This window comes from Oncorhynchus mykiss, chromosome 16 (assembly GCF_057628025.1).
Source record: "Oncorhynchus mykiss isolate SJ-2025 chromosome 16, ASM5762802v1, whole genome shotgun sequence".
Taxonomy (NCBI): domain Eukaryota; kingdom Metazoa; phylum Chordata; class Actinopteri; order Salmoniformes; family Salmonidae; genus Oncorhynchus; species Oncorhynchus mykiss.
In genome coordinates this window covers 79,236,376-79,257,879 of record NC_143037.1, presented here as the reverse complement: position 1 = coordinate 79,257,879, position 21,504 = coordinate 79,236,376, and the positions used below count along the sequence as shown (strand labels likewise).

General features: G+C 43.8%; 1 protein-coding gene across 1 annotated transcript in view; it reads right to left on the bottom strand.

Annotated features, from left to right (window-relative positions):
• The window catches only part of LOC110491184 (IQ motif and SEC7 domain-containing protein 1), a 78,716-nt gene extending 58,642 nt beyond the window's left edge, over positions 1 to 20,074 (bottom strand). The window contains exon 1 of the mRNA XM_090204042.1: positions 19,600 to 20,074. Coding sequence (XP_090060168.1) covers positions 19,600 to 19,667 — 68 coding nt within the window. The 5' untranslated portion in view covers positions 19,668 to 20,074. The remainder of the gene's footprint in view (positions 1 to 19,599) is intronic.
• Positions 20,075 to 21,504: the final 1,430 nt, after the last annotated feature.

Sequence of the window (21,504 nt, the reverse complement as noted above, 5' to 3'; positions counted from 1 at the left end):
TGTAGTCCGTGATTGTCTGTAGATCCCTGCCACATACGTCTCGTGTCTGAGCTGTTGAATTGCGACTCCATTTTGTCTCTGTACTGATGTTTTGCCTGTTTGATTGCCTTACGGAGGGAATAACTACACTGTTTGTATTAAACCATATTACCAGTCACCTTGCCATGGTTAAATGTGGTGATTCGCCCTTTCAGTTTTACGCGAATGCTGCCATCTATCCACGGTTTTTGGTTGGGGTAGGTTTTAATAGTCACAGTGGGTACAACATCTCCTCTACACTCCCTGATAAACTCAGTCACTGTATCCGTGTATTCGTCTATGTTATTCTCAGAGGCTTCCCGGAACAAATGCCAGTCTGTGTGATCAAAACAATCTTGAAGCATGAATTACGATTTGTCAGACCAGTGTTGAATATACCTTAGCTAGGGTCCTTCCTGTTTGAGTTTCTGCCTTTAGGAAAGACGGAGCAAAATGGAGTCGTCATCAGATTTGCCAAAGGGATGTCAGGGGAGGGCTTTGTAGGCATTTCGAATTGAGCAAATAAAATCAAATGTTATTAGACCTTACAGTGAAATGCTTACTTACAAGCCCCTAACAAACAACGCAGTTTAAAAATATGAATAAGAATAAGAAATAAAAGTAACAAGTAGTTAAAGAGTAGCAGTAAAATAACAATAGCGAGACTATATACAAGGGGGTACCGGTACAGAGTCAATGTGCTGGGGGAGCACACCGGAGATTCAAGGTAATTGAGGTAATACGTACATGTAGGTAGAGTTATTAAAGTGACTAGTAGCAGTGATCCATTTTTTTCCAGGGATAGTACTGCAGTTAATGTGTCGGTAGAACTTCGGTAGCGTTTTCCTCAGATTTGCTTTGTTAAAATCCCCAGCTATGATAAATGTGGCCTCAGCATATGTGGTTTCAATTTTGCATAAAGTCCAGTGTAGTTATTTGAGGTCTGTCGTGGTATCGGCTCGAGGGGAAATATACACAGCTGTGACTATAACAGAAGAGAATTCTCTTGGGAGGTAATACAGTCGGCATTTGATTGTGAGGTATTCAAGGTTTGGTGAACAAAAGGACTAGCATTTCTGTATGTTATCACAATCACACCATCAGTTAATTATTCATTATGAAAAATACACCCCCACCTTTCTTCTTCCCGGGAAAGTTATTTTATTCCTGTCTGTGCGATGTACTGAGAACCCATCTGGCTGTATGGACAGTAGATCCTCGCCCTGAGCTTGTCTACTTTATTATCCAGAGACTGAACATTAGCAAGTAATATACTCAGAAGATTTGGATGGTGTCCACTTTGAATATCTCTTCACCGCTGGCAGTGTTTTGGAGCAGTCTCTGGAACAAGTTCAATTGCCCTGGGGGGTATGAACAACGGATCCAATTTGGGAAAGACGTAAGTTTGGAACCACCAAGACTCTCCCTAGAGCTGGCTGCCCGGTCAAACTGAGCAATCGGGGAAGAAGAGCCTTGGTCAGGGAGGTCAGGGAGGTGACCAAGAAACCAATGGTCACTCTGACAGAGGTCTGACAGAAGTCCAGTTCCTCTGTGGAGATGGGAGAACCTTTTACAAGGGCAACAATCTCTACAGCACTCCACCAATCAGGACTTTTATGGTTGTGTGGCCAGAAGGAAGCCACTCCTCAGTAAAAAGGCACATGACAGCCCATTTGGAGTTTTCCAAAAGGCACCTAAAGGACTCTCAGATCATGAGAAACAAGGTTTTCTGGCCCGATGAAACCAAGATTGAACACTTTGGCCTGAATGCCAAGCGTCACATCTGGAGGAAACCTGGCATCATCCCTACGGTGAAGTATGGTGGAGGGCAGAATCATGCTGTGTGGATGTTTTTCAGTGGCAGCGACTGGGAGACTACACAGGATTGAGGGAAAGATGAACGGAGCAAAGTATGGAAAAGAATGAGAAGAACTCCCCAAATACAGGTGTGCCAAACTTGTAGCGTCATACCTAAGAAGATTCAAGACTGTAAAGACTGCCAAAGGTGCTTCAACAAAGTAAAGGGTCTGAATATTTATACAAATGTTAAAGCAAATTATATATGAATTAACTCTGATATCTACTGGGTGAAATACCACACAGTAGTAACATATCCTAATCACACTGTAATGGTAACATATCCTAATCACACTGTAATGGTAACATATCCTAATCACACTGTAATGGTAACATATCCTAATCACTCTGTAATGGTAACATATCCCAATCACTCTGTAATGGTAACATATCCATATCACTCTGTAATGGTAACATATCCCAATCACTCTACACTGTAATGCTAACATATCCATATCACACTACACTGTAATGGTAACATATACTAATCACTCTACACTGTAATGGTAACATATCCATATCACTCTACACTGTAATGGTAACATATCCATATCACTCTACACTGTAATGGTAACATATCCATACCACTCTACACTGTAATGGTAACATATCCATACCACTCTACACTGTAATGGTAACATATCCATATCACTCTACACTGTAATGGTAACATATCCATATCACTCTACACTGTAATGGTAACATATCCATATCACTCTACACTGTAATGGTAACATGTCCATATCACTCTACACTGTAATGGTAACATATCCTAATCACTCTACACTGTAATGGTAACATATCCTAATCACACTGTAATGGTAACATATCCTAATCACTCTGTAATGGTAACATATATTCTAATCACTCTACACTGTAATGGTAACATATCCATATCACTCTACACTGTAATGGTAACATATCCATATCACTCTACACTGTAATGGTAACATATCCATATCACTCTACACTGTAATGGTAACATATCCATATCACTCTACACTGTAATGGTAACATATCCTAATCACACTATAATGGTAACATATCCATATCACTCTGTAATGGTAGCATATCCTAATCACTCTACACTGTAATGGTAACATATCCTAATCACACTGTAATGGTAACATATCCTAATCACACTGTAATGGTAACATATCCTAATCACTCTGTAATGGTAGCATATCCTAATCACTCTACACTGTAATGGTAACATATCCTAATCACACTGTAATGGTAACATATCCTAATCACACTGTAATGGTAACATATCCTAATCACACTGTAATGGTAACATATCCTAATCACTCTACACTGTAATGGTAACATATCCTAATCACACTACACCTGGGTGCAGGGGAAAAAATGTTCTTGACTTTTGTCATCAATGACATAATATTTCATAACAAAATGGTTTGCAGTAACCCACAGCCTACTGTTGTCCTCCAATGAGCAGGCAGCAGCACTGCGGCAAGGAAACAGGCCATAAAAGGAAGAAACCTTGAGAACCAGATTCACGAGGATATGTTACCATTACAGACATTTGCGCTATCAGTTAGAATCTAGCTGTAAGTTACCCAGAGAGATGAGAGAGTGGTTGTTGGGTATCGTGGTGTATCTGGCTGTGTAAGAGAGAACTGCCCCTACAAAGGTAAGGTAGAGGTCAAGAGGAGTCAAGCCCAGACTACTACTATAGAGGAGAGAGAAGCCCAGACTACTATAGAGGAGAGAGAAGCCCAGACTACTATAGAGGAGAGAGAAGCCCAGACTACTACTATAGAGGAGAGAGAAGCCCAGACTACTATAGAGGAGAGAGAAGCCCAGACTACTACAGAGGAGAGAGAAGCCCAGACTACTACAGAGGAGAGAGAAGCCCAGACTACTATAGAGGAGAGAGAAGCCCAGACTACTATAGAGGAGAGAGAAGCCCAGACTACTATAGAGGAGAGAGAAGCCCAGACTACTATAGAGGAGAGAGAAGCCCAGACTACTATAGAGGAGAGAGAAGCCCAGACTACTATAGAGGAGAGGGAAGCCCAGACTACTATAGAGGAGAGGGAAGCCCAGACTACTATAGAGGAGAGAGACACCCAGACTACTATAGAGGAGAGAGAAGCCCAGACTACTATAGAGGAGAGAGAAGCCCAGACTACTATAGAGGAGAGAGAAGCCCAGACTACTATAGAGGAGAGGGAAGCCCAGACTACTATAGAGGAGAGGGAAGCCCAGACTACTATAGAGGAGAGAGACGCCCAGACTACTATAGAGGAGAGAGAAGCCCAGACTACTATAGAGGAGAGAGAAGCCCAGACTACTATAGAGAAGAGAGAAGCCCAGACTACTATAGAGGAGAGAGAAGCCCAGACTACTATAGAGGATAGAGAAGCCCAGACTACTACAGAGGAGAGAGAAGCCCAGACTACTATAGAGGAGAGAGAAGCCCAGACTACTATAGAGGAGAGAGAAGCCCAGACTACTATAGAGAAGAGAGAAGCCCAGACTACTATAGAGGAGAGAGAAGCCCAGACTACTATAGAGGAGAGAGAAGCCCAGACTACTATAGAGGAGAGAGAAGCCCATACTACTACAGAGGAGAGAGAAGCCCAGACTACTATAGAGGAGAGAGAAGCCCAGACTACTATAGAGGAGAGAGAAGCCCAGACTACTACAGAGGAGAGAGAAGCCCAGACTACTATAGAGGATAGAGAAGCCCAGACTACTATAAAGGAGCGAGAAGCCCAGACTACTACAGAGGAGAGAGAAGCCCAGACTACTATAGAGGAGAGAGAAGCCCAGAATACTACAGAGGAGAGAGAAGCCCAGACTACTATAGAGGAGAGAGAAGCCCAGACTACTATAGAGGATAGAGAAGCCCAGACTACTATAGAGGAGAGATAAGCCCAGACTACTATAGAGGAGAGATAAGCCCAGACTACTACAGAGGAGAGAGAAGCCCGGACTACTATAGAGGAGAGAGAAGCCAAAACTGCTACAGAGGAGAGAGAAGCCCAGACTACTATAGAGGATAGAGAAGCCCAGACTACTATAGAGGAGAGATAAACCCAGACTACTATAGAGGAGAGATAAGCCCAGACTACTACAGAGGAGAGAGAAGCCCAGAGTACTACAGAGGAGAGAGAAGCACAGACTACTATAGAGGAGAGAGAAGCCCAGACTACTATAGAGGAGAGAGAAGCCCAGACTACTATAGAGTAGAGATAAACCCAGACTACTACAGAGGAGAGAGAAGCCCAGACTACTACAGAGGAGAGAGAAGCACAGACTACTATAGAGGAGACGCTCCTCAACCTCCGTCAGCACGCTCCTCAACCTCCGTTAGGATGCACCTCAACGTCCACTAGGACGCTCCTCAACCCCCGTCAGGACGCTCCTCAACCCCCGTCAGGACGCTCCTCAACCCCCGTCAGGATGCTCCTCAACGTCCACTAGGTCGCTCCTCAACCCCCGTTAGGATGCTCCTCAACGTCCACTAGGTCGCTCCTCAACCCCCGTCAGGACGCTCCTCAACCCCCGTCAGGACGCTCCTCAACCCCTGTCAGGACGCTCCTCAACCCTCGTTTAACATCAGAACGAAACCAATAACTCATGTGTCTGGAGTGACCAGTGTGGCTGTTTCACCTTCTGCGGATCTAAGCTTCAAGGGCATTACAATAGTGATGCCCTTGAAGGTATTGCCATGAATGTTTAACACTTTTGAACCCGTCCTCAAATGAATTTAGTTGGTTTGGAGTTTGTTTTGATATTTCAACCTGCGTGTCCTGATCACGTCTGGAGTGGGTGGACAAAATCAACATGCGCGCATGCAGATGCACATGCGTGTGCAGTCGGGTCAGCATGTAAAGCAGCTCCAAAATTCAGGTGTTTCAGCCTAGCTCAGTGCTTTCTATGGTGGTAGTGCAGCCTGCAGAAAATATGGAGCGTAGGGGTTGGTAATGTTCACTAGTTGTGCCGTGATTGGTTCAGTGCTCTGTCACTCATGGGGACACTACGTCACCGCCTAATCTGAGTGTAGAGCTTGAAAATTCAAGCCCCTGGTGTGCTGTCATATAATTACATTTAGAAGTGCCCATCCAAGAAGGCTCAAGGTCATTGGCCACAGATAAAATAACATCAAATCACGTTGTATCTACAGTAGCTTTGATTGGACTGATCATGTCAACATCATACTTTCAAAATCTTAGCTAGCAGTCATCACCATGAATCAAGTTGACAATCTACTGGCAAATCTTTTTAATCCTTGTCATATGAAGAGAAACAATGAAGAGAAATTATAGATAAATGTATCGGTGCTCATCGGCCATTCGACATAAACATTACACAACAAGTTGGAAATCGCAAATTCAACAATGAGTGGTTTGGAAGGAATCAGTGACTAACTGTAAGCATTGCAAAGCAATCACTAGCCTGCTATTCAGTGGAGTGGGTGTGTGGGACAAGTCTGTGTTTAAGGGTCTCTTTTCCAAACTTCAAAGGATAAACATTCAACATTGGCCATGCTGTCCATCCAGCATGACTTCTGCCGCGTTCAAAACAACTGGAAACTCGGAACTGGGAAATGTCAGACTTCAGTGAGTTCAAGGCAACTGGGAACTCGGGGAAAAAAACAAGCTCTGTCTGGGAAAATAATTCTGATAAGTTTTGAACTTTCATCCAACTCGGAATTGTAAATCGGGAACTCTGGCCCCTTTCCAGAGCTACGACCTGACGTCATCATGATTTCACCTTTTTTTTTCTTCCCAGAGTTCCCAGTTGTCTTGAAAGCACCATAAATCCGGAGAATGCCAGACTTTGATGACAAAGTTTGATGATAAAATTTGCCCACGAAGGACTGCTGTGCCACCTTCCTGTTCAAGTGACAACAAGGTGAGTCCAAAAATGTCTTGTTTGCTGCTGCATAAATGATGTAATATGACAGGGAGATATGTATACTGTAACTGAGAAAGAAATATGTTGTGTAGTAAGGTGATCGTAGCCCATGTTCCTCAGCTGAATAATTTGGTAGATTTTCAACTCTTAATTTTACCCCTCTTCATTTCACCTACTGTTCTGACTTGGTGATGCACATGTAGCCGATAACCTGCTTTAGAGAAATGTAATCATCAAATATTGTAAGAGCTTTCATTGTATGCATTATATGCCCCCTCCATCTATCCTATGGTTTTGACTTGGTGTTCAGGGAGAACACTGTAAGAATGGCCCATGTTCAGAATTCTGTCGCTGTACATTTCAAAAGTGCAGAACAAATAGTTATATTGACTACATCCATCCTAGCTCGCTCCTTAATGTCTTAATCGAAATTACGGAATGCCTCTTATCTGCTTGTCGTCCCCTTGTGCCATAGTTTGTACATCTCAGTTGTCATTAGAAACCACATTTGTTTAAGCAAGTCAGCCGTATCAGCTATGCTTTTTAAAAGGTACTAAATGAGGCTAAATTAACTGTTTCACTGTCAGACAAGGGTCTGCTGATAACCAGAGGAAGCAGTGGAAAGGTGGTGGGACTGCTGTTGAGACTCTGCTGTTGGGACAGCTTTATGTAGGCCCTAACAGTTTGTGGGCACCGTTTGGCACCGTTATAGTGCAATTAATGTATTGTTTAGTGTTGTGTTGTGTAGTGGCTTTGCTGGCCCCAGAAAGATGTACATGCTAAAATCACCACTGCTTTTCACAACACATTGTCCTGGCAGGTCTACTACCACACAAACATCTTGTGTACATGTGTATAGAGGATCATGTGTAAGTGTAAGGGTGTGTCAGTGCCTGTGTGTGTGTGTGTGTGTCTCTTCACAGTCCCCGCTTTTTTATAAGGTATATTTTTATCAGTTTTGTTAAAATCATAGTCATGGCTCTATGTAGTACTGTGGAATAGAGTTCCATGTAGTCATGGCTCTATGTAGTACTGTGGAATAGAGTTCCATGTAGTCATGGCTCTATGTAGTACTGTGGAATAGAGTTCCATGTAGTCATGACTCTATGTAGTACTGTGGAATAGAGTTCCATGTAGTCATGGCTCTATGTAGTACTGTGGAATAGAGTTCCATGTAGTCATGGCTCTATGTAGTACTGGGTGCCTCCCATAGTCTGTTCTGGACTTGGGGACTGTGAAGAGACCTCTGGTGGCATGTCTTGTGGTGTAGTTAGTCATGGGTGTCTGAGCTGTGTGCTAGTAGTTTAAACAGACAGCTAGGTGCATTCAACATGTCAATACATATAGTAATATCTCCCAAATACAAGTAGTGATGAAGTTAATCTCTCCTCGACTTTGAGCCAGGAGAGATTTACATGCATATTATTAATAATAGCTCATCGTGTACATTTGAGGGCCAGACTTGCTGCCCTGTTCTGAGACAATTGTAATTTCCGAGGTCCCTCTTTGTGGCACCTGACCACACAACTGAACAGTAGTCCAGGTGCGACAACACTAGAGACTGTAGGACCTGCCTTGTTGATAGTGTTGTTAAGAAGGTAGAAACTAGGGCCTGTAGGACCTGCCTTGTTGATAGTGTTGTTAAGAAGGTAGAAACTAGGGCCTGTAGGACCTGCCTTGTTGATAGTGTTGTTAAGAAGGTAGAAACTAGGGCCTGTAGGACCTGCCTTGTTGATAGTGCTGTTAAGAAGATAGAGCATCACTTTATTATAGACAGACTTCTCCCCATCTTAGCTACTGTTGTATCAATATGTTTTGACCATGACAGATTACAATTCCGGGTTACTCCAAGCAGTTTAGTCACCTCAACTTGCTCAATATCCACATTATTTATTACAATATTTAGTTGAGGTTTAGGGTTTAGTAAATTATTTGTCCCAAATACAAGGCGTTTAATTTTAGAAATATTTAGGACTAATTTATTCCTTGCCTCCCACTCTGAATCTAATTGTAACTCTTTGATAAGTATTGCAAAGCCAGTGGCATGTCATTCGTAAAGATTTTAAAAAGTAAGAGGCCTGGACTGCTGCCCTGGGGAAGACCAGATTCCATCTGGATTTCTAGAATTCCATTCTAGAACACCCTCTGTGTTCTGTTAGACAGGTAACTCTTTATCCACATTATTGCAGGGGGTGTTGCCATAACACATCAGTTTTTTCCAGCAGCAGACTATGGTTAATAATGTCAAAAGTGAAGTTTAATAAAACAGCTCCCATAATGTTTTTATCATCAATTTCTCTCAGCCAATCATCAGTCATTTAAGTAAGTGCCGTGCTTGTCGAATGTCCTTAAGCGTGTTGAAAGTCTGTTGTCAATTTGTTTACAGTAAAATCATATTGTATCTGGTCAAACACTATTTTTTCCAAAAGGTTTGGTAACAAGCTGATTGGTTGGATATTTGAGCCAAAATTACAATGTTTTCGATGAATGAATCAGATGAACCTTTTTTCCCAAAATGTAATTGAAGAAGCTCAAAAGATTTTACTATAATTCTTTATGTCAATTATCTTTATTTCATAGTGTAGTCTCTTCTCATTTTTATTCAGTTTAGTCACATGAGTTCTCAATTTGTAGTATGTTTGCCAATCGGTTGTACAGCCAGACCTATTTGTCATTTCTTTTGCCTCATCCCTCTCAACCATACAAATTTTCAATTCATCATCAATCCCAGCCTTTGGAACTTTGGTTTTCCTAGATATGGCTACTATATTGTGATCACTACATCCTATGGATCTGGATGCTGCTTTAAAGCACATTTCTGTAGCATTAGTAAAGATGTGATCAATACATGTTGATGATTTAATTCCTGTGCTGTTTGTAAATACCCTGGTAGGTTGACTGATAACCTGATCCAGGCTGCAGACACTGGTTACAGTTAGAAGTTGTTTCTTGAGTGGGCAGCTTGATGAAAGTCAGTCAATATTGAAATCACCCAGAGAATATACCTCTCTGTTGATATTACATACATTTTCAAGCATTTCACGCATATTATCCAGATACTGACTGTTAGCACTTGGTGGTCTATAGCAGCTTCCCACCAGAATGGGCTTTAGGTGAAGCTGATGAACCTGTAGCCATATTACTTCAACAGTATTTAACATTATCCAGATACTGACTGTTAGCACTTGGTGGTCTATAGCAGCTTCCCACCAGAATGGGCTTTAGGTGAAGCTGATGAACCTGTAGCCATATTACTTCAACAGTATTTAACATGAGATCCTCTCTAATCTTTACAGGAATGAGGTTCTGAATATAAACAGCAACACCTCCACCTTTGGCATTTCTGTCTCTTCTGTAGATGTTATAACCATGCATTTCTCCCACTGTATCATCAAAGGTATTATTTAAGTGAGTTTCAGAGATCCGATTCAACATGGCACGTCGATCCATAACATCTTACTGAGACGAGTTGGTAGACAAACTAGATTCAATGCCATAACGTGGCAACCCAACACTATACCACAATTCGACAGAGCTGTGGCTGAAACTGGCCACCATAGAGAGAGGTTGGGATGAGTTTACAGCAGTGCTTCCCCTAGTAATATGTAGGTGGAAGGACCCATCCCACCAGCTCTGTTCTCCACTGAAGGATTTTTCTATTTAAATAGTTTTGAATTGAAGCTTTTGGAGGGTAGAGGATGTGGGTGGGGATTTTGGAAAATAATCTAGGGGATTGTAATAATGTAAAACTATTCTAGGGAAACACTGGTTAACATCTGAAGTACAGAGAGTGGTGGTGATGACAGGATCAGGAGCATTCAGAGACGAGGAATGGATCTCTGCTATTGGACAACAGAGGGAGGGAGGACAAGGTGGCCAGGGCTGGGGGGAGGAGAGAGAGAGAGAGAGAGAGAGAGAGAGAGAGAGAGAGAGAGAGAGAGAGAGAGAGAGAGAGAGAGAGAGAGAGAGAGAGAGAGAGAGAGAGAGAGAGAGAGAGAGAGAGAGAGAGAGAGAGAGAGAGAGAGAGAGAGAGAGAGAGAGAGAGAGAGAGAGAGAGAGAGAGAGAGAGAGAGAGAGAGAGAGAGAGAGAGAGAGAGAGAGAGAGAGAGAGAGAGAGAGAGAGAGAGAGAGAGAGAGAGAGAGAGAGAGAAGAGAGAGAGAGAGAGAGAGAGAGAGAGAGAGAGAGAGAGAGAGAGAGAGGAGAGAGAGAGAGAGAGAGAGAGAGAGAGAGAGAGAGAGAGAGAGAGAGAGAGAGAGAGAGAGAGAGAGAGAGAGAGAGAGAGAGAGAGAGAGAGAGAGAGAGAGAGAGAGAGAGAGAGAGAGAGAGAGAGAGAGAGAGAGAGAGAGAGAGAGAGAGAGAGAGAGAGAGAGAGAGAGAGAGAGAGAGAGAGAGAGAGAGAGAGAGAGAGAGAGAGAGAGGTCTCTATTCTTTTTAAAACTTTTTGGCTGGAATCTCTTTTCTCACCGCCTGGTATAGAGGTCCTGGATGGCAGGGATCTGGGCCCCAGTGATGCACTGGGTTGTCCTCACCACCCTCTGATATAGAGGTCCTGGATGGCAGGGAGCTGGGCCCCAGTGATGTACTGGGCTGTCCTCACCACCCTCTGATATAGAGGTCCTGGATGGCAGGGAGCTGGGCCCCAGTGATGCACTGGGTTGTCCTCACCACCCTCTGATATAGAGGTCCTGGATGGCAGGGAGCTGGGCCCCAGTGATGTACTGGGCTGTCCTCACCACCCTCTGATATAGAGGTCCTGGATGTCAGGGAGCTGGGCCCCAGGGATGTACTGGGCTGTCCTCACCACCCTCTGATATAGAGGTCCTGGATGACAGGGAGCTGGGCCCCAGTGATGTACTGGGCTGTCCTCACCACCCTCTGATATAGAGGTCCTGGATGACAGGGAGCTGGGCCCCAGTGATGTACTGGGCTGTCCTCACCACCCTCTGATATAGAGGTCCTGGATGTCAGGGAGCTGGGCCCCAGGGATGTACTGGGCTGTCCTCACCACCCTCTGATATAGAGGTCCTGGATGACAGGGAGCTGGGCCCCAGTGATGTACTGGGCTGTCCTCACCACCCTCTGATATAGAGGTCCTGGATGACAGGGAGCTGGGCCCCAGTGATGTACTGGGCTGTCCTCACCACCCTCTGATATAGAGGTCCTGGATGTCAGGGAGCTGGGCCCCAGTGATGTACTGGGCTGTCCTCACCACCCTCTGATATAGAGGTCCTGGATGTCAGGGAGCTGGGCCCCAGGGATGTACTGGGCTGTCCTCACCACCCTCTGATATAGAGGTCCTGGATGACAGGGAGCTGGGCCCCAGTGATGTACTGGGCTGTCCTCACCACCCTCTGATATAGAGGTCCTGGATGTCAGGGAGCTGGGCCCCAGTGATGTACTGGGCTGTCCTCACCACCCTCTGTACCGCCCTGCGATCCAGGGCGGTCCTGTTACCATACCAAGCAGTGATGCAGCCAATCAAGACCGTCTCAGAGGAGTAGCTGGATACATTTTCGAGGATTTGAGGGCCGATGCCAAACTTTTCAGCCTCCTGAGGGGGAAGAGACGCTGTAGAGCCTTTTTGTGGACTATTCCAAGTCCTTAGTGATTTAGACCCCGTAACCAGCCTTTTTTTGAGGCGAGGCAGGCGAGGTGAGAAAGAGAGAGGATCGTTGATCCAAGGTCTGTTTTTAAAGGATTGACTCTCTCTGATAGGTCAGTGCAAATCTATAAACCAATTATTTAAGTAAGAGAGACATCACAACCCAACACACAGACACACTTTACAAAAGGGTGTATGAGGTCTGGGCTAGCTGGTATAGTTAAAAAGCACATGGCTGTAACTCACTACTGCTTATAAAATAGACTCTCTTCATGAGTTCACCCTCTCATTTCACACACACACACACACACTAGATGTGACAACTCATTGGGATAATGATATTGTCCTTTATATGGTAGACTAAAACGGTTGTTTGTGAAGGACACACACACACACACACACACAGTGTCTCTACTAAGATATCCATCATTTTAGGATATAGTATAGTATTGTCATACTGTACTTTAAAAAACAATATCTTCACCTCCATATAAAGGTGACATAATATATCAGTATAGACATTTTAACACCTTGATTCACCCTGTAATGTTTTAGGTCTACCACACACCCTATATTAAGTACATACCACCACACCCTATATTAAGTACATACCACCACCACACCCTATATTAAGTACATACCACCACACACCCTATATTAAGTACATACCACCACACCCTATATTAAGTACATACCACCACACCCTATATTAAGTACATGCCACCACACCCTATATTAAGTACATACCACCACACACCCTATATTAAGTACATACCACCACACACCCTATATTAAGTATATACCACCACACCCTATATTAAGTACATACCACCACCACACCCTATATTAAGTACATACCACCACCACACCCTATATTAAGTACATACCACCACACCCTATATTAAGTACATACCACCACACACCCTATATTAAGTACATACCACCACACACCCTATATTAAGTACATACCACCACACACCCTATATTAAGTACATACCACCACACCCTATATTAAGTACATACCACCACACACCCTATATTAAGTACATACCACCACACACCCTATATTAAGTATATACCACCACACCCTATATTAAGTACATACCACCACACACCCTATATTAAGTACATACCACCACACACCCTATATTAAGTACATACCACCACACACCCTAAATTAAGTACATACCACCACACACCCTATATTAAGTACATACCACCACACCCTATATTAAGTACATACCACCACCACATCCTATATTAAGTACATACCACCACCACACCCTATATTAAGTACATACCACCACCACACCCTATATTAAGTACATACCACCACACACCCTATATTAAGTACATACCACCACCACACCCTATATTAAGTACATACCACCACACATCCTATATTAAGTACATACCACCACACCCTATATTAAGTACATACCACCACACACCCTATATTAAGTATATACCACCACACCCTATATTAAGTACATACCACCACCACACCCTATATTAAGTACATACCACCACCACACCCTATATTAAGTACATACCACCACACCCTATATTAAGTACATACCACCACACACCCTATATTAAGTACATACCACCACACACCCTATATTGAGTACATACCACCACACCCTATATTAAGTACATACCACCACACCCTATATTAAGTACATACCACCACACACCCTATATTAAGTACATACCACCACACACCCTATATTAAGTATATACCACCACACCCTATATTAAGTACATACCACCACACACCCTATATTAAGTACATACCACCACACACCCTATATTAAGTACATACCACCACCACACCCTATATTAAGTACATACCACCACCACACCCTATATTAAGTACATACCACCACCACACCCTATATTAAGTACATACCACCACCACACCCTATATTAAGTACATACCACCACCACACCCTATATTAAGTACATACCACCACACACCCTATATTAAGTACATACCACCACACATCCTATATTAAGTATACACCACCACACCCTATATTAAGTACATACCACCACACACCCTATATTAAGTACATACCACCACACACCCTATATTAAGTACATACCACCACACCCTATATTAAGTACATACCACCACACCCTATATTAAGTATATACCACCACACCCTATATTAAGTACATACCACCACACACCCTATATTAAGTACATACCACCACATCCTATATTAAGTACATACCACCACACCCTATATTAAGTACGTACCACCACACCCTATATTAAGTACATACCACCACACACCCTATATTAAGTACATACCACCACACACCCTATATTAAATACATACCACCACACACCCTATATTAAGTATGTAACGGTTTTCTGTATGTGAAGGAGAGTCGGACCAAAATGCGGCGTGTAGATTACGATCCATGTTTATTGACTATAGCAACACGAATCTAAATACAAACAGTGCAAAATAATAAACGTAATGAAAACCGAAACAGCCTAAACTGGTGCAAACTAACACTAAGGACACTAAGGACAATCACCCACCACAAACTCAAAGAATATGGCTGCCTAAATATGGTTCCCAATCAGAGACAACGATAAACACCTGCCTCTGATTGAGAACCACTTCAGACAGCCATAGACTTAGCTAGAACACCCCACTAGCTACAATCCCCATACATACACACCACATACAAAAACCCATGCCACACCCTGGCCTGACCAAATAAATAAAGATAAACACAAAATACTTTGACCAGGGTGTGACAAAGTACATACCACCACACCCTATATTAAGTACATACCACCACACACCCTATATTAAGTACATACCACCACACACCCTATATTAAGTACATACCACCACACAAGTGGTCAATAAAATGAACGTGTGGAAGCTGTCGATTTGTAGAGAAGTCAAAGATTAACACAGAACACAATGCATCTTTTTTTTAATGTTAGTGGTTGGTCTCCTTTCTCCCCAACTGTTATCCTACCTGAGAGAGAGAGTTAAGAGGACATGTTCCAACTGTTATCCTACCTGAGAGAGAGAGTTAAGAGGACATGTTCCAACTGTTATCCTACCTGAGAGAGAGAGTTAAGAGGACAAATTCCAACTGTCATCCTACCTGAGAGAGAGAGCTAAGAGGACAAATTCCAACTGTTATCCTACCTGAGAGAGAGAGTTAAAAGAGGACATATTCCAACTGTTATCCTACCTGAGAGAGAGAGTTAAAAGAGGACATATTCCAACTGTTATCCTACCTGAGAGAGAGAGTTAAGAGGACGTATTCCAACTGTTATCCTACCTGAGAGAGTTAAGAGGACAAATTCCAACTGTTGTCCTACCTGAGAGAGAGAGTTAAAAGAGGACATATTCCAACTGTTATCCTACCTGAGAGAGAGAGTTAAAAGAGGACATATTCCAACTGTTATCCTACCTGAGAGAGAGAGTTAAGAGGACGTATTCCAACTGTTATCCTACCTGAGAGAGTTAAGAGGACAAATTCCAACTGTTATCCTACCTGAGAGAGTTAAGAGGACATATTCCAACCGACAAAACTGTAGCCTGCTCTGCTGTAGGCTGATGTTACTGTACAGAATGGGCTCTGCTGTAGGCTGATGTTACTGTACAGAATGGGCTCTGCTGTAGGCTGATGTTACTGTACAGAATGGGCTCTGCTGTAGGCTGATGTTACTGTACAGAATGGGCTCTGCTGTAGGCTGATGTTACTGTACAGAATGGGCTCTGCTGTAGGCTGATGTTACTGTACAGAATGGGCTCTGCTGTAGGCTGATGTTACTGTACAGAATGGGCTCTGCTGTAGGCTGATGTTACTGTACAGAATGGTCTCTGCTGTAGGCTGATGTTACTGTACAGAATGGGCTCTGCTGTAGGCTGTTACTGTACAGAATGGGCTCTGCTGTAGGCTGATGTTACTGTACAGAATGCGCTCTGCTGTAGGCTGATGTTACTGTCCAAAATGGGCTCTGCTGTAGGCTGATGTTACTGTACAGAATGGGCTCTGCTGTAGGCTGATGTTACTGTACAGAATGGGCTCTGGTGTAGGCTGTTAATGTACAGAATGGGCTCTGCTGTAGGCTGATGTTACTGTACAGAATGGGCTCTGCTGTAGGCTGTTACTGTACAGAATGGGCTCTGCTGTAGGCTGTTACTGTAAAGAATGGGCTCTGCTGTAGGCAAATGTTACTGTACAGAATGGGTTCTGCTGTAGGCTAATGTTACTGTACAGAATGGGCTCTGCTGTAGGCTAATGTTACTGTACAGAATGGGCTTTGCTGTAGGCTGATGTTACTGTACAGAATGGGCTCTGCTGTAGGCTGTTACTGTACAGAATGGGATCTGGTGTAGGCTGTTACTGTACAGAATGGGCTCTGCTGTAGGCTGATGTTACTGTACAGAATGGGCTCTGCTGTAGGCTGTTACTGTACAGAATGGGCTCTGCTGTAGGCTAATGTTACTGTACAGAATGGGCTCTGCTGTAGGCTAATGTTACTGTACAGAATGGGCTCTGCTCTAGGCTGATGTTACTGTACAGAATGGGCTCTGCTGTAGGCTGTTACTGTACAGAATGGCCTCTGCTGTAGGCTAATGTTACTGTACAGAATGGGCTCTGCTGTAGGCTACTGTTAATGTACAGATTGGGATCTGCTGTAGGCTGATGTTACTGTACAGAATGGGCTCTGCTGTAGGCTGGTGTTACTGTACAGAATGGGCTCTGCTGTAGGCTGATGTTACTGTACAGAATGGGCTCTGCTGTAGGCTGATGTTACTGTACAGAATGGGCTCTGCTGTAGGCTGATGTTACTGTAAAGACTGGGCTCTGCTGTAGGCTGATTTTACTGTACAAAATGGGCTCTGCTGTAGGCTGATGTTACTGTACAGAATGGGCTCTGCTGTAGGCTACTGTTACTGTACAGAATGGACTCTGCTGTAGGCTAATGTTACTGTACAGAATGGGCTCTGCTGTAGGCTAATGTTACTGTACAGAATGGGCTCTGCTGTAGGCTGATGTTACTGTACGGAATGGGCTCTGCTGTAGGCTGATGTTACTGTACAGAATGGGCTCTGCTGTAGACTGATGTTACTGTACAGAATGGGCTCTGCTGTAGGCTGATGTTACTGTACAGATTGGGCTCTGCTGTAGGCTGATGTTACTGTACAGAATGGGCTCTGATGTAGGCTGATGTTACTGTACAGAATGGGATCTGCTGTAGGCTAATGTTACTGTACAGAATTGGCTCTGCTGTAGGCTGTTACTGTACATAATGGGCTCTGCTGTAGGCTAATGTTACTGTACAGAATGGGCTCTGCTGTAGGCTGATGTTACTGTACAGAATGGGCTCTGATGTAGGCTGTTACAGTACAGAATTGTCTCTGCTGTAGGCTGATGTTACTGTACAGAATGGGCTCTGCTGTAGGCTGATGTTACTGTACAGAATGGGCTCTGCAGTAGGCTGATGTTACTGTACAGAATGGGCTCTGCTGTAGGCTGATGTTACTGTAAAGAATGGGCTCTGCTGTAGGCTGATGTTACTGTACAGAATGGGCTCTGCTGTAGGCTTTTACTGTACAGAATGGGCTCTGCTGTAGGCTGTTACTGTACAGAATGGGCTCTGCTGTAGCCTAATGTTACTGTACAGAATGGGCTCTGCTGTAGGCTAATGTTACTGTACAGAATGGGCTCTGCTGTAGGCTGATGTTACTGTACAGAATGGGCTCTGCTGTAGGCTGATGTTACTGTACAGAATGGGCTCTGCTGTAGGCTGATGTTACGGTACAGAATGGGCTCTGCTGTAGGCTGATGTTACTGTACAGAATGGGCTCTGCTGTAGGCTGTTACTGTACAGAATGGGCTCTGATGTAGGCTGTTACTGTACAGAATGGGCTCTGCTGTAGGCTGATTTTACTGTACAGAATGGGCTCTGCTGTAGGCTAATGTTACTGTACAGAATGGGTTCTGCTGTAGGCTGATGTTACTGTACAGGATGGGCTCTGCTGTAGGCTGTTACTGTACAGAATGGGCTCTGCTGTAGGCTGATGTTACTGTACAGAATGGGATCTGCTGTAGGCTAATGTTATTGTACAGAATGGGCTCTGCTGTAGGCTAATGTTACTGTACAGAATGGGCTCTGCTGTAGGCTGATGTTACTGTACAGAATGGGCTCTGCTGTAGGCTGATGTTACTGTACAGAATGAGCTCTGCTGTAGGCTGATATTACTGTACAGAATGGGCTCTGCTGTAGGCTGTTACTGTACAGAATGGGCTCTGCTGTAGGCTGTTACTGTACAGAATGGGCTCTGCTGTAGGCTAATGTTACTGTACAGAATGGGCTCTGCTGTAGGCTAATGTTACTGTACAGAATGGGCTCTGCTGTAGGCTAATGTTACTGTACAGAATGGGCTCTGCTGTAGGCTAATGTTACTGTACAGAATGGGCTCTGCTGTAGGCTGATGTTACTGTACAGAATGGGCTCTGCTGTAGGCTGTTACTGTACAGAATGGGCTCTGCTGTAGGCTACTGTTACTGTACAGAATGGGCTCTGCTGTAGGCTAATGTTACTGTACAGAATGGGCTCTGCTGTAGGCTAATGTTACTGTACAGAATGGGCTCTGCTGTAGGCTGGTGTTACTGTACAGAATTGTCTCTGCTGTAGGCTGATGTTACTGTACAGAATGGGCTCTGCTGTAGGCTGATGTTACTGTACAGAATTGGCTCTGCTGTAGGCTGTTACTGTACAGAATGGGCTCTGCTGTAGGCTGATGTTACTGTACAGAATGGGCTCTGCTGTAGGCTGATGTTACTGTACAGAATGGGCTCTGCTGTAGGCTGATGTTACTGTACAGAATGGGCTCTGCTGTAGGCTGTTACTGTACAGAATGGGCTCTGCTGTAGGCTGTTACTGTACAGAACATGGGTCGACATTTGAGGCAGCACATCAAACAGCAGTTCAATAACAAAGCCGTTTTCTGTTGCAGTCCACAAAAACCATATTGACCAACTAACTGCCAATACTATCCTTTACCTTAAACCATTCATTTCTTCAGCATATCACAATCATTTATGCGGTTGGAAAAGACAAATATACGCAATGCCATGGAATGTAACAATCTGTTTTTTTTTTCCTGGCGAATATCAATTATTGCCGCATAATCTTTCATAAACAGCAATCTACAATACAACTCAAACGCGCCCTTACCAGTGTATCAGCTTGTTGTTATTTAGAATAACAGGAGTCTTGTCTGAGGCGCAGTTGATGCACCACATTGTTGCTAACGAACCCACGTCGGTCCTGGTGCGTAAAACCGTTATTCCTTCCTGTCATTAATTTGGCTCGATATCCGCTCCTGGAGAGACGCGCTCCGGGGATTCGTTCTCATACGCATGCTTCTGTTATTTCAGGTAGAGGTGCATTGTTAAGAGAGAAGAGGAGAAATGTCGATGGTCCTCAGCTCTATCTTCTCCTTTTACACGGACCTCAATCTCTTCATCTAGCCCCACCTCTAATTCTCCATCTATCCCCAACTCTAATTCTTAATCTCCCTCTTCCCTCTCCTCCCTCATTGCGTTCACTCTCCAACGCGGCAGTTTTTTATCTCTCTCTGGTCGCTTCGGGCTGCTATCTGCTAGAGCGGAGCAGCGTGACACAGCAGTCACGGCAACAACACGACTACAGCTAGTCTGATTGGGTGAACAATTTCTGTCTCCGGTCCACACGCGCAGCAAGTGAGGGTGCATTCTTTCTATACAATCCTAGTGATTTTTATCCTTCTTCTATTTAATAGATAAAAAGACAAAGACAAATATTATAGTCAAATCAAATCCAAATGTATTTGGCACATAAAATGAACACAACAGGTTCATTATGCTTACTTACAAGCCCTTAAACCAACAATGCAGTTTTAAGAGAAATGACTGTTAAGAAAATATTTATTAAAACATACATAAGTTAGAAAATATATATATATAAAACAAAAACAATAACGAGGCTATATACAGGGTGTTACGGTACAGAGTCAATGTGGAGGCTATATACAGGGTGTTACGGTACAGAGTCAATGTGGAGGCTATATACAGGGTATTACGGTACAGAGTCAATGTGGAGGCTATATACAGGGTGTTACGGTACAGAGTCAATGTGGAGACTATATACAGGGTGTTACGGTACAGAGTCAATGTGGAGGCTATATACAGGGTGTTACGGTACAGAGTCAATGTGGAGACTATATACAGGGTGTTACGGTACAGAGTCAATGTGGAGGCTATATACAGGGTGTTACGGTACAGAGTCAATGTGGAGGCTATATACAGGGTGTTACGGTACAGAGTCAATGTGGAGACTATATACAGGGTGTTACGGTACAGAGTCCATGTGGAGACTATATACAGGGTGTTACGGTACAGAGTCAATGTGGAGGCTATATACAGGGTGTTACGGTACAGAGTCCATGTGGAGACTATGTACAGGGTGTTACGGTACAGAGTCCATGTGGAGACTATGTACAGGGTGTTACGGTACAGAGTCCATGTGGAGACTATATACAGGGTGTTACGGTACAGAGTCCATGTGGAGACTATATACAGGGTGTTATGGTACAGAGTCAATGTGGAGGCTATATACAGGGTGTTACGGTACAGAGTCAATGTGGAGGCTATATACAGGGTGTTACGGTACAGAGTCAATGTGGAGACTATATACAGGGTGTTACGGTACAGAGTCCATGTGGAGACTATATACAGGGTGTTACGGTACAGAGTCCATGTGGAGACTATATACAGGGTGTTACGGTACAGAGTCAATGTGGAGGCTATATACAGGGTGTTACGGTACAGAGTCAATGTGGAGACTATATACAGGGTGTTACGGTACAGAGTCCATGTGGAGACTATATACAGGGTGTTATGGTACAGAGTCAATGTGGAGACTATATACAGGGTGTTACGGTACAGAGTCCATGTGGAGACTATATACAGGGTGTTACGGTACAGAGTCAATGTGAAGGCTATATACAGGGTGTTACGGTACAGAGTCCATGTGGAGACTATGTACAGGGTGTTACGGTACAGAGTCCATGTGGAGACTATGTACAGGGTGTTACGGTAC